Source organism: Lactuca saligna, chromosome 6, assembly GCF_052625555.1.
Source record: "Lactuca saligna cultivar CGN05327 chromosome 6, ASM5262555v1, whole genome shotgun sequence".
Taxonomy (NCBI): Eukaryota; Viridiplantae; Streptophyta; class Magnoliopsida; order Asterales; family Asteraceae; genus Lactuca; species Lactuca saligna.
The window spans coordinates 168,228,614-168,241,649 of NC_136422.1; the positions used below are offsets into that span (position 1 = coordinate 168,228,614).

Sequence of the window (13,036 nt, forward strand, 5' to 3'; positions counted from 1 at the left end):
ATCTTGAGGTGTATATAGCTTGTTCGGCAAAACTAGCTGGTAGTGGATAGCTGGTAACGTTTGTTAAAAGTTACATGAAGTAGAATTTGGATTTGGAGTATTCTGTTTAAACTAAACATTTTCACCGTTTAGGTTTTGGGGTGTGACAAAATGATATTAGTAAGATGATAATAATGCCTTAAATTAATTAATTTTGATCTAACACTTCTTTAGTACTGCTCGTATTTAATGGAAACCAAGTAATAAAACCCCCCTCTTTGGGGTTTCTTTTAGCACTTAATGAAATTAATTTGGAAGATAAGAGTGTCAAACTTTTAAAAAAACCACATGCTCTTATCTATGTCAAAAAATCAAAATTTAAACTAAAAATACAGGTTGAACAAACCACAGGGACCAAAACTGTAACTTACTCTTTTTTATTAAAATAAGCGGGATGCATGAGTCGGCTGACGGAGTCAATGCGTTTCCACTCTAGTAACGTTCCACGCCTCCTTTTAATTATTATAATAATAATAAAAATAATATTTATTTGCTTAAACCTCGGCCACTTACGCGTCGCCACGTCGGACCACTTCATCCACGTCCCACTTCAATCTCTCTTCTGTTTCTACTTTCTACTTAAACGTCGTCGTTGTGCCCCTCTGTTTTACTGTCTGCCTTCCGCCCGAAGAAACTTTATTTATATTTTATATATTTCACCTAAAGTAAATAAAATACTACATTAAATATTAAAAATATATCAAAATAAAACTTAATTTTTATCTGGTTTAAAATTTCGAAATCATTAAAGTAGTCCCAAATGTGTTTTTCTGCTATAAAGTGATTTTGTAAGTAATAAAAACGTATCTTTTAATTTGATAATTTATTTGGCAATTCATTCTATTTTCAAAATTAAATTTAATAAATAACTACTTTAAACAATTAACATAAGCTTCGTATCATACTATCAATAGACTTTGTGTTTACTTTTATATGCAAATCTTTTAAATATTTAATTAGTTTATTAACATTTAAATATCTATCTATTTTTCTTGTATGATATGAAAAATATATTGCATTAGGTATAATCAAAAACTTTATTTTATTTATTCGTGATAAGATATAATCATATAATATAGAGGAATTAAAATTATCGTCTATAGAATAACTAACATTTTTTTCCTACAATTACATAACTTTATAAAATATATAAATTATTTTAAATAAGGATTAAGTATAAATTTACAAAATGGCTACATCAAAAGCTTCTTCTGCTATATGAATCGATAAAAAAAAGAAATTTTTATGAATATACTGTTCTTAAAAAACTATTTTAGTCTACAGAATAAAACAATATATAAAATTATCTGCATAAATAATGCATTTTCTCTCTATCAATGGTTGTTGTGTGTTTTAAAGAGGGAAAGAGTAACAGAACAAGAAGCAAATTCATCCCCTGAAACATCATTCTTCAGCAGCTAAAAAGAGAGAAAGAAAGCATTCTAATTTATTATATCTCTTTGATCAGATCCATCATCTATCTCTCTCAATCAAAAGATTGTCTTTTTCCACATTATCGTACTTCATCTGCTCCAACACGTTGTTTCCAGCAGCAAAAAACCCCACTCATACCCCGTAACTTAAACTTCAATACGCAACTTACCACGTGCATTTTACAAGTTTCATGTTTTCTCTTTCAGAGTTTATAAACTTTTCATGTTCTTGATTCCCCCCTTTTCGAATTTCGCTGCAGTTGCGGAGGCTGGATGTGATTTCTAAAGAAGAGAACCCTAAAAGGAAGCAAGAATGTTTACCCAAGGGTTAGACAACAATGCTGTTAGATGGGTAAAAGAGGTTAGTTTTTCATATCCCCAAAATCGCAATTGTCGAAATTAGTAGATTACATATTGATTTTTCATCTGTGTTTTGTATGATTCACTTGCATTGTTCTATATTCGTTAGTTTAATTTCTGTACAGTTGAAATTAAGCTTCTTTACTCGATCTGCATCCAGCATTCTTGTTTTCAGTGATTTTAGATTACAATTATACGTTTTTTGTTTATTAATCTGAATGGAGTTACTGGATTTGCTTACGTACTGTTATCTTTTGATTACTGGTTATATATACATCTCGAACATTTCAACCTCATCTCGCAATCCATCAGTAGAATCACTTATGCTTGTCCACTCTGAATTATGTATCTTGAGCAAGAAAAACCCTAATTTTTTACTATGAATAATCACTCAGACTTGTTTATTCTTCACTATTGGTATTGGGCTTTTCATGACAATTATGATTTCTTATGTTTGAATTACAAAATCCAGGGGTCAAATAATATCAAGAAGGAAGTTCCTTACTTTATGTCAAATCAACAACCTCAAATCAACCCCATTTCCTCACGAAACATGGGCAGAGGGTTCGGGCTGCCCCCAGCTTCAAAATTCAGAAGCGGGCATCTGCCCGGGATTGTTCCAATATCTCAAGTCCTGCCCGGGGAAGATACAGATTCAGCTTCTGAAAATGACATGTCAACGGATTCAGAAGGTGAGGTGTATGGTGGACGATACTCACTAGATTCCTCTCACCCGGATGACATAGTTCCTCCTAGTAGTAGGTACCATGATCCTCTACAGATGCGCCCACAGTATCATGTGTACTCTAGTGATGTGAGTTCTTGTGTTGAAACAATGGGAAGTAGAGGAAAAGAGAACGTGGTTGATAGATTTAAAGGAATTGAGAAAAACCAATGCCATGTTAGAAATAGTGTTTATACTGAAGATGAATCGGATGATGATGATGATTCAAGAGGTAGCTCAGAGTTGTCAACTACACAAGTCAAAAAAGATGTTTATCCTTCTCATGTGTCACGAGCCAATGAAAATGTTACCTCAAGAAATGTACAATTCTACTTTCACTTTCATTTTAGTTTTAGATAAATTTTAATGAAATTGTCAAGTACACAAGAGGTGTATTTATGAAAATTTTAATGACACAAATCTTTTTTAAGGATTTATTTTTATCGTATACCCATTCTAATGCTGTAAGGGATAAAAACATATTGCAGGATTTGGGTGCTCAAAACATTCAGGATCACAAGGCATTTGATGAAGACATTCCTAGTGCACCTCCATTTGTGGGCCCAGTTGAAGAAATCAAACAAGAAGAATTCCAACATTCTAAAACGAATCATATGCCATTAAGAGACGAGGTTTCAAAACAATCTAATAGGTTTGTTTATACTTTATATACGCTTCGGTTATTTTCCCCCATAAAAAGATAGGTAATTACTAGTTGCGCTTAATTTATGTATTGTAATATAAGATATGTTTATTCTTTGTAGCAATAATGTTTGTGGTGAAGGTGGTGCATCTTCAGGATCAATTCCTGCTCGACTTCCCACATTTCATGCAAGGTACATTTCATATTTAAAGATTAAAAGTTGTAAGCTTTAATGGTTTATCATATACCCTTTGAGCTTATTTATTTATTTTAAATTTTTTTTGAATCAGCTCACTTGGGCCTTGGCATTCTGTGGTTGCGTATGATGCATGTGTTCGGCTTTGCCTACATGCATGGGCCAAGGGTTGCTCAGAGGCAGTCATGTTTTTGGAAAATGAATGTGCTTTATTAAGAAGCACATTTGGGTGAGTTTTATTCTTTTAGATCATATTATTATTATCTTTTTATATTATATGTATAGTTTTAACTTTTAACTTTACTTTATATGTTAGTTAGTTATTGCTAATAAAATTTGTATCTACAGAATAAAAAAAGCAAACTTAATAAAGGCTCATTAAAAGCTAAATAAGATTATAATAACAATATATTTTTTTCTAGCTATTCTTTGAAATAGAATTGTAATTTTGATCAAATCATGAAATTTTTAAAAGAAGAAATTATATGAATAAAAATGGGTTGTATTGCGTTCATTCCATTCCAGGATGGACTTTAAAAAATGAAAATGAACAAAACAGATAGTTATTTTTTCTTCATTCACTAACTATTCCATTCTTTCTTGATTCCATCATACGAAACATCACCTTCATTTTTATATAATTTTGAGAAATTCAGATCTTTTTTAACTTTTAAAAACAATATAGTCATCTTTTTTTCTACCTTTTGGTTGATTTTGTATAGTTTGCAACAAACATTATTACAATCAGAGGAAGAACTGCATCTAAAACACTCTTCAGAATCAGAAGTTGCTAGCAAAGGAGCTGCAACAAAACCAAAGAAAATGGTTGGGAAGATGAAGGTGCAAGGTATTGACTTTTAGTCAACACAACACATGTACTGTATTTTAGCATGCATTGCACTAGGACTAATCACTAATGTCAATATGACAAAAAAAAAAAATCGTCTATGCAAAAAGACACAAATGCCCTCCTCATCCACTTCATTGACGAGACAAACTTATAAGTTAAATAACAATTTGTTTACGGGTGCAGTTCGAAAAGTGAGAATGGCCTTGGATCCACAAACAGGATGCAACTTTTCATCAATAAAACCACCAAAAATCAAATTAGAAACTGTTAAACGACATGTTTTCAATGTGAAATCCAAGATTTCATCAGGGTGGAAAGCTGTTAGAAGAATTCCTTTTTCCCCTCAAGTACCTGTAGACAATTCTCTTTCTAGCCAAAGCTTGGCGTATATGAAAGCAAGCACTCAATATATAAAACAAGTTTCGGGTCTTTTAAAAAATGGCGTCTCAAGTCTACGCAGCACTTCATCTTCCAAAGAAGTTCTACAAGGTTTGTGGATTCTTTTCTTTTTGACTTAATGGGATAATCTATATATAATATGAGTGTTTCTTTTTTTACTTAATGGTGTCTTTATCTATTAAGACATCTTTATTTACATTGCTGCTGTTTAGACAAACTTTCCTTTCCTTTTTTTTTTCTTGTTTCTTTTAGTATTGTTATCTATCTTTTGCTAAAAGATAATTAATAAAAACAAGTTATAAAGATTATTGTTGACGACACTTATGTAGTAAGAAATAAAGATTTCAACTGGACATCACTTACAGACAAAAGGGTAAAATGGTCTTGTTTCATATTAAGGCTCTTCATTGATTCCAAAAAAGAAACAAGCTTTCTTTATAATGCAATAGCACTTTACCCATACAACAATTAATGACGAAAAAAAAAAAAACAAACAACCCCTTAATATAGACAAAACGGCTTAATAGAGAAAGTCATGGAAATGACGCCTTCTTCATTAAGTCCTAAGTTATTTAATAAATAATCTTTTTTGAACATGGTTTTAATTTTTTGTTGCATGTGGACAGAAACATACTCATGTTTGCTAAGACTTAAAAGTTCAGATGAAAGGGATACAGTTCGAATGCAGCCTGGTTCTAGTGAAACCCATATATTGTATGTTTTCTTTTATTTATTTATTATTATTATTATTTTAACCAATGATTCTATTTGTGATTGATTGAAAATTTGAAATCATACTTACTGACCAATGAGATTACAGCTTGCCAGATAGTCTTGGAGATGACTTGATTCTAGAAGTGAATGATTCTAAGGGTAACAATTATGGTCGTGTCCTAGTGCAAGTGGCTACTATTTCAGAAGATCCAGTAAGTAGCAATGAACTTTCATTTCATTTCTAATTTTATCAATAGACTTTTTAAATTCACATCAAAACAATCCAACTTTCAAAAACACTTTCAATCACTAAACTAGAAATGAAGTGGATGTATGATGTATCATGTATGTTACAACTTTTAGCAAATTTTATGTTTTGAAAGTTTATATTTTTTATATATATGACAGCATGACAAACTAAGGTGGTGGTGTATATACCGAGAACCAGAGCATGAGCTTGTTGGAAAAATCCAACTTTATATAAATTATACAACAAGTTTGGACGATAGTCTCAAGGTGAATTGTTGGCTCTTTTCCCCTTATTATATGTTACACATGATGAGGAGGGCATTTACGTCTTTTAACCAAGAATTCTTGTTGTTTGACAGTGTGGTTCTGTTGCTGAAACGGTGGCATACGACATTGTTATGGAGGTTGCCATGAAAGTTCAAAACTTCCAACAAAGAAATTTACTTTTGCATGGTTCATGGCAATGGTTGCTCATTGAATTCGCATCATATTATGGTGTTTCTGATGCTTACACAAAGCTAAGGTTTGATATTCTCATCATAATTAAAAAAAAAAAAAAAAAATCTAAATATATGATTTCTAACCTTTTAGAGAAATGTTTTCAGATACCTTTCGTACGTAATGGATGTTGCTACCCCAACAGCTGATTGTGTCTCACTTGTCTATGACTTATTGTTACCAGTTATGATGAAGGGAAATACCAAGAGTGCCCTTAGCCATCAAGAGGTTAGCTTTAAACTTCAAACGTTAAAAAAGAGTAACATACTTTCATTTCTTCTTATTTCAACATTATACTTAAAAAAAATGTCCAATTATAGCAATGTCATCCAAATACAAAGCAAGTTTCATCATTATTCATTATGATTGGGTAGATTTTTCAAAGTATAATGTCCTAATAAGAATAAAATTTGAAAGTACAATTGCAAATTTCTTGCATTTATCCCAATTATTGATATACGGATTGTTTGGCAAAAAAAAGTGATTATGATTATGAGTTTTTAGGCTTTAAAAATCACTTATGCACATCCAAACATCCCCAATATAAATAACTAATGTTGTATACTTTTTGTATTTTAAGGCAAACTTGTTTGGTTTTCATCTTGTGTAAGTCTAATGAGGAATGTTAGTGGATTTTTTTTTATTGATTTTTAAATAACAAAGTCGTTTAATTTACCAGAATAGAATATTAGGAGAGATTGATGAGCAAATAGAGCAGATTCTTGCACTTGTTTTCGAGAACTACAAGTCACTAAATGAGCAATCTCCATCTGGCATTATGGACGTTTTTACCCCTGCCACTGGGGTGGCAGCACCCGTGTTGGAACCTGCTGTGAAACTTTATAAACTTCTTCATGATATATTGTCTCCTGAGGCACAAAATAAACTATATAGCTACTTCCAGGTTTGTTGATTCACATGCTTCTTAACATTTTTCTTTTCATCATAACAATTGTTATGTAAAGTAAACCCTTTGGAGGGTATATTAGGTATCTGACATATAGTTCCATATTTGAGATAAAATTGGTGTGATTGTTAGGCTGCTGCGAAGAAAAGATCTAGAAGACACTTGACTGAAACCGATGAATATGTGAGTGGAGTTGGTGAAGGCAATTTGATGGATTCTGTTGCTATTTCTACAGCTTATAAGAAAATGAAATCTCTTTGTATGAACATAAAGAAGGAGATTTTTACAGACATTGAGATCCAAAATAGCAATATACTTCCAAGGTGCTTTTTCTCTTAACCCTGTTCCTCTTATATCCATATGATCTTGTGAAAAGGGTAAAATTGTCATTTATGACCCTGTTTTGCAGTTTTATAGACCTACCAAATCTTTCAACAGCAATATACAGTGCAGAACTCGCAAGCAGATTAAGAGCCTTTCTTGTTGCATGCCCTCCAACGGCTCCTTCTCTTCATGTTGCAGAGCTTGTAATTGCAACTGCAGATTTCCAGAAGGATCTTGCTTCTTGGAATATCAAGTAATGTTTTCCCAGATTTCATACTTGTTAATTGTCTTGATTTTTCAATTATTAATTCAATCTTTTTTTTTTTTCCAGTCATGTCAAAAATGGAGTTGATGCAAAAGAATTGTTTCATTTGTATATCATGATATGGATTCAAGATAAGCGTATGTCTCTCCTGGAGACATGTAAGATGGATACGGTATGTAACCTTGTTTTTTAAATTTTTAACTTTTTTGGTTTTCCAAATTTTGTAAGTAATTATATCTTTGATATGATTACATAAACCATCTTTTTAAGGTTCTTATATTAAAAGTTTGATACAAAATCAATTACAATTTGAAAATTTACTGATATAGTCCTTGTGAACTCTCGTTAATGTTATTCTACTTAATCATATGAACCTTTTGTACAAAATCTGTAGTTTTTGTTTTTATTATCAAATATTATAAACAAAAACGCAAACTTTTTCGTGAATTTCATCAAAATCATAATTCTTCTAGATCATTGGTGGTAAAATCAGTTTTCATTTATTATATCATATTTTTATTAGTAATTTCAATTTGTATATTTATAATATTCTGTTTTGAGCAAGAGGCTCTTTTATTTTGATACAGAGGGAGCAATCATAAGTTTATATATATATTTCAATTATGTGTTTATGTATTTTGATCATTGAATACTTGTGTTTTGTTTTACAAACTCATACCAATTTGCAAGCTTTGAAATATGTTTATTATAAAAAGTTAAAACTTAAAAGCAACTCCAAACTTGCAGGTGAAATGGTGTGGAGTGAGGACACAACATTCAACAACTCCATTTGTAGATGAGATGTATAATCGTCTTATAGAGACTTTGAATGATTATGAGGTCATTATAAGCCGTTGGCCAGAGTATACCTTTGCTTTGGAGAATGTATGTTTCCATCACAAATTCAATAAGACTGCATTTGTTACATGGGGATAGGAAAATGTTCTAGGGCTATTTCTGATCATAAGGGCATTTATGTCTTTTGCACATACAAGGGACTAAGAGCAAGCCCATGTCCCACCTTTTTTTGGGTGAGACAAAAAGCCATTGACATCTGTCCCAAAGAGATGATGGTGGGACCCACAAAATGGAAAAAGAAAGAAAATTGTGATTTGATATCTTCTAACCGAATCTTCTTTTTTGCTTTGGTCTTTGATGAAATAGGCGATTGCTGACATTGAAAAGGCGATAATTGAAGCCTTAGACAAACAATATGCAGATGTAATTGCACCTTTGAAAGAAAATATGACACCAAAGAAGTTTGGGCTGAAATATGTCCAAAAGCTCACTAAACGAACCACACATCCTTATGTGGTGCCTCCCGAGGTTTGTCTTATTTTTTCTTATCAAGGCATTAACTTTCAAATCTTTTCTTATTTATTAGTACATTGCATTTCAAAAAAGTTATTATCAAGTTATAGCCATGAAAATTGTTTTTTTTTTTTTTGGTCGATTTCAGCTTGGGATTCTCTTGAACTCTATGAAGAGGATGCTAGATATTTTACGACCTAAAATTGAGCTCCAATTGAAGTCATGGGGTTCATGTTGCATTCCTGATGGGGGAAATGTGGCACCTGGAGAACGTTTAAGTGAAGTCACAGTGATGTTTAGATCAAAATTCCGGAATTATATACAAGCAGTTGCTGAGAAGCTTCTGGAAAATGTGGGTGCTTTTCCTTTATTCACTTCATTTTTAGTTAAATAGACAACATTTCTTACATGGGGTTGGACAAGCTTTCTTGATGATCGAGTTTAAAAAGGGCATTTACGTCTTTTGCACATATGAAAGTCCCTGTCTCACTTTGTTATAGCTTTTTCGGTGGGAATGGGATAAAAAGTTGTCTCATTGATATTAGTCCAATGTATGCCAAATGCAGTACAACCTGTTATGTCAATGTCATAACATCAGTGTCATGTCATGCATAACAAACGTGTTATGGGGACTTAGATAATAAGTTTATTGATTTTATTGGATTTTTGTTGTTCTTGTGAACAGACAAGATTACATAACAGTACAAAACTGAAGAAAATCCTTAAAGATTCCAAGGAAAGTGTGGGGGAATCTGAGATTAGATGCAGAATGCAACCATTAACAGAGCAGCTTACGAATACAATGAATCATCTCTATAACATCTTTGAGACTCATGTTTTCATTGCAACATGTCGAGGGTATTGGGACCGAATGGGACAAGTGAGTTCTAATGGATTGTGAAAAAGAATAAATGAAAAATTAAATCTTTTTTAGTTGTGTTGTATTAATGGTTTCTTTTTGTGTTGTTTCAGGATGTTTTGAGTTTTCTTGAGAACAGGAAAGAGAATCGTTCGTGGTACAAAGGTTCAAGAGTTGCCGTTTCTGTAAGTGGCTTTTCCTTCTCATGAAATTTGTGAATACTAGGGGTAGTTTGGTAATATTCATACACTTTTTGTCTTTTTTTTTTCTTTTATCATGAAATGCAGATTTTGGATGATACATTTGCATCACAAATGCAACAATTGGTGGGAAACACGCTTGAAGAAAAGGATGTTGAACCACCAAGATCCATTGTTGAAGTGAGGTCAATGCTCTGCAAGGATGCTGCTAGCTACAAGAATGATACTTTCTACTATTAGAAAGTTTCTGTTTTGCACATACAGATACAAGAACAAGATGGCTGATGGTGTTGACTTTTGGTCAACCCAGGGCCAATTTTTGTGCGTTTTTGCTACAACTACTCCCCTTTTGTTTATCTCATGTCATGAGCCTGTTAAAATTGGTTATTTATATGTAGTTGACATCAACTGAGTATAGAAAATGATTTCTTGATGTTTACATTACATTATAGCTAATTACAATTAGGATCAAGAGGAAAGATGATTTTTAGCGTTGGATTCGTCATATTCATAATTCTTAACATAATTTAAAGCAATGTGATTCTTCGTTGTTTGTGGGTGGTTTGACTTTATTATATAGCATGGTCTTTGACCAAGGTTGAAATTGACAATCTGTAGTAAACTAAAGCTTTTATTTACTCTTTCGTGTATTAGTTGCCAGCTCATCGGGCGTTCGGAAAAAAAATACATACCGCATAAGAAAATTTTATATTATTGATTCATTGATGAATTTTGAAGCAAACATCTATCAAATTGTTTATTTAAAGAGTAAGGGATCGTTTGATAGTTGCTAACTAGGTTAGAGTTGATTGGGTTAGAAGCTGACTGGGTTAGAAACGTTGACTGAGTTATTTTCTGACTAAAACTTGTTTGATTTTAGACAAAACTGCGAATTTGGTCATTGTGGTTTGTCAAAACCTTTGGATGGGGTTCAAAAAGTTTCTAGCTTGCACCAAAGGTCCAAAATCAAGGTTTTCATGGGTTTTTAGTCCATTCCGTCATTGTCCGTTTGTTTGGAGCCATTAGTGTCATCACGTGCCCTCTATGTGAGGGTATTTTGGTCATTTTAGGTCCTAGCCTCCGTTGCTGCCACTTCAATTAATAAGATTGCAGATTGTACTCACTCTTTCGTCTTCTACTCATACCTCTTGGATTCAAACGCAAAAACCCTAACGATCGTCTGCAAATTGGCTTGTGTTCATGCTTTTGAAAATGTGGGGACTTAGAAATGTTGGAGAGATTGTCAACGTTCAAGAAGTTTATGGTAAGATTCAAACTTTGAAAAAACTCTGTATTTTATGATCAAGCTTCAAACTTTGAAAAACTCTAACAATCGTCTCTTTCTATTTTGAAGATGGTTACCCCAACATATTCTCTATTGAACTTCATCACGGAGGGAGTTTCACAAAGTTTCCAAATATCAGGTATATTAATGGCCAAGTAAGGTACTTTGATGTTGTCGACATTGATGAATTTTCTGTTCATGAACTAGACTTGATGATGAGAGAATTAGGGTATGATGGTACTGAAATCATGTATTACCATTTCCGTTTGCCTAATGAAGGATTTGACTTTGGACTCCGAGCATTAGGTAACGATGATGATGTGCGTAATCTCTCACGGTATGTTACCCATAATAACAAAATGATTAAAGTGTACACAGAGCATGGTCAAACGAACTTGCTTACATATTTTATGTCCCCAACTGGTCCAAGAAGGGTTATAATAGAAGACTTGGATAATCAGGGTCCTCTTAGACCATCATCACCTGTAGTTGCTCATGAAGTGGTAACTCCAATCCAAATTGATGTTGGTGAGGGTGATTTAGGGTTAGCATTAACCTTATACAAATCAGCAACACCTGAATTTAGTAGGTCTAAAGGTTGGAAACATAGTAAAGGGGCATCGTCTACCAGTAGAAATCTTAACTTGGATTGGGAAGGTGGTGAAAAAACAATGGCAAGTGGTGAAGTTGATAAAGGTAAGGGTGTAGAAGGATTTGCAGATGAATTTGTTGTAGTTGATGCAGAAAAAGAGTTAAACAAACAGATTGATATGAATGAAGAACTTGACATGAACAAATCCAATGGTGAGGGTGTAGAAGGATTTGCAGATGAGGGGTATAGAGTTGTCATGGATAATGATCCTCAAGGAGTCAATGAATTTTCAACTAACATCAACATAGATGATGAGTTAATGACAAACTTTCAACCTTTCAAAGGATTTTTCGAAGGGTTTGAAGACCAAGATAGCATCCCATTTAATGGAGGATTTCAATCTAAATATTGATACAGAAGCATAGTTCAATGGATGTCAAAGTTTGGGTGGTCAAAGAAATGAAGATAGTGATGAACAAGAGGATTTGGAGGTAATTGATAATGACGAGTGAGATTCACTAAGTGATGACTCAGGGGACAACAAGAAAAGAAGAGAAATAATCAAAGAGCTGGGGAAACAAACCTTATGTTCTGCTGGTGAGGTGCACAATGTAGCTTTTCATATTGGGCAGAAATATAAAGCCAAGAAAGAGTTGAAAGATAAAATTGACCTGCATGCTTTAGAGACACGGAGGAATATCTCATTCACAAAAAACGACAAGAGTAGATTAACAGCTGTTTGTGATGGAACTGTAGTTTTAAATGCAAGTAGGGTAAGTGGACCTACCTCTGGGAAAAAGGTAAAGGGTAAAGATGTAAACTCAAATAAAGTTAAATGCACATGGAAACTTCATGCGTCTAGGTCAAGTGGACAGGACTATTGGTTTATTAAGACCTATAATCAAAAACACATCTGCCTCCAAACACGAAAAATCAGATCTTGCACAACAACATTTCTTTCCAAACGTATTATGGATCAGATTGAAGTTAATCCTGGACTGCCTGTTCGTGCCTTACAAGAGCAACTCCAATCAACTTATGGAGTTAGTATTTCAGAAGAGAAAGCATTTAGGGCAAAAGCATTAGCCACCAAAAATGTTGCAGGGGATTACGTAAAGCAATATGCAGCTTTGAGAGACTATGTACTAGAGCTACAAAAGACAAATGAAGGTACAACTGTAAAGATTG

At 33.1% G+C, this 13,036-nt stretch overlaps 1 protein-coding gene across 1 annotated transcript; it reads left to right on the forward strand.

Annotated features, from left to right (window-relative positions):
• Window positions 1–1,378: 1,378 nt before the first annotated feature.
• LOC145000774 (uncharacterized) lies at window positions 1,379–10,461 on the forward strand. Its single transcript, XM_078960051.1, has 23 exons — window positions 1,379–1,614; window positions 1,733–1,833; window positions 2,305–2,877; window positions 3,045–3,208; window positions 3,321–3,392; window positions 3,490–3,624; window positions 4,118–4,242; window positions 4,429–4,734; window positions 5,271–5,358; window positions 5,465–5,570; window positions 5,767–5,874; window positions 5,967–6,130; window positions 6,213–6,333; window positions 6,785–7,009; window positions 7,145–7,335; window positions 7,422–7,589; window positions 7,668–7,773; window positions 8,349–8,486; window positions 8,766–8,927; window positions 9,061–9,264; window positions 9,598–9,792; window positions 9,885–9,956; window positions 10,059–10,461. Exons 2-23 carry the CDS (start codon window positions 1,786–1,788, stop codon window positions 10,209–10,211), a joined length of 3,624 nt encoding a protein of 1,207 aa, XP_078816177.1. The 5' UTR covers window positions 1,379–1,614; window positions 1,733–1,785; the 3' UTR covers window positions 10,212–10,461.
• The last annotated feature ends 2,575 nt before the right edge of the window (window positions 10,462–13,036 follow it).

What these genes read in the sequence shown, in the direction of transcription:
- LOC145000774 (XM_078960051.1), top strand. Translation starts at nt 1,786, where the DNA reads ATGTTTACCCAAGGGTTAGACAACAATGCTGTTAGATGGGTAAAAGAG. An exon ending in CTGTTAGATGGGTAAAAGAG is followed by an intron (nt 1,834 to 2,304) that starts GTTAGTTTTTCA and finishes TACAAAATCCAG; the next exon opens with GGGTCAAATAATATCAAGAA. An exon ending in ATTGGGACCGAATGGGACAA is followed by an intron (nt 9,793 to 9,884) that starts GTGAGTTCTAAT and finishes GTGTTGTTTCAG; the next exon opens with GATGTTTTGAGTTTTCTTGA.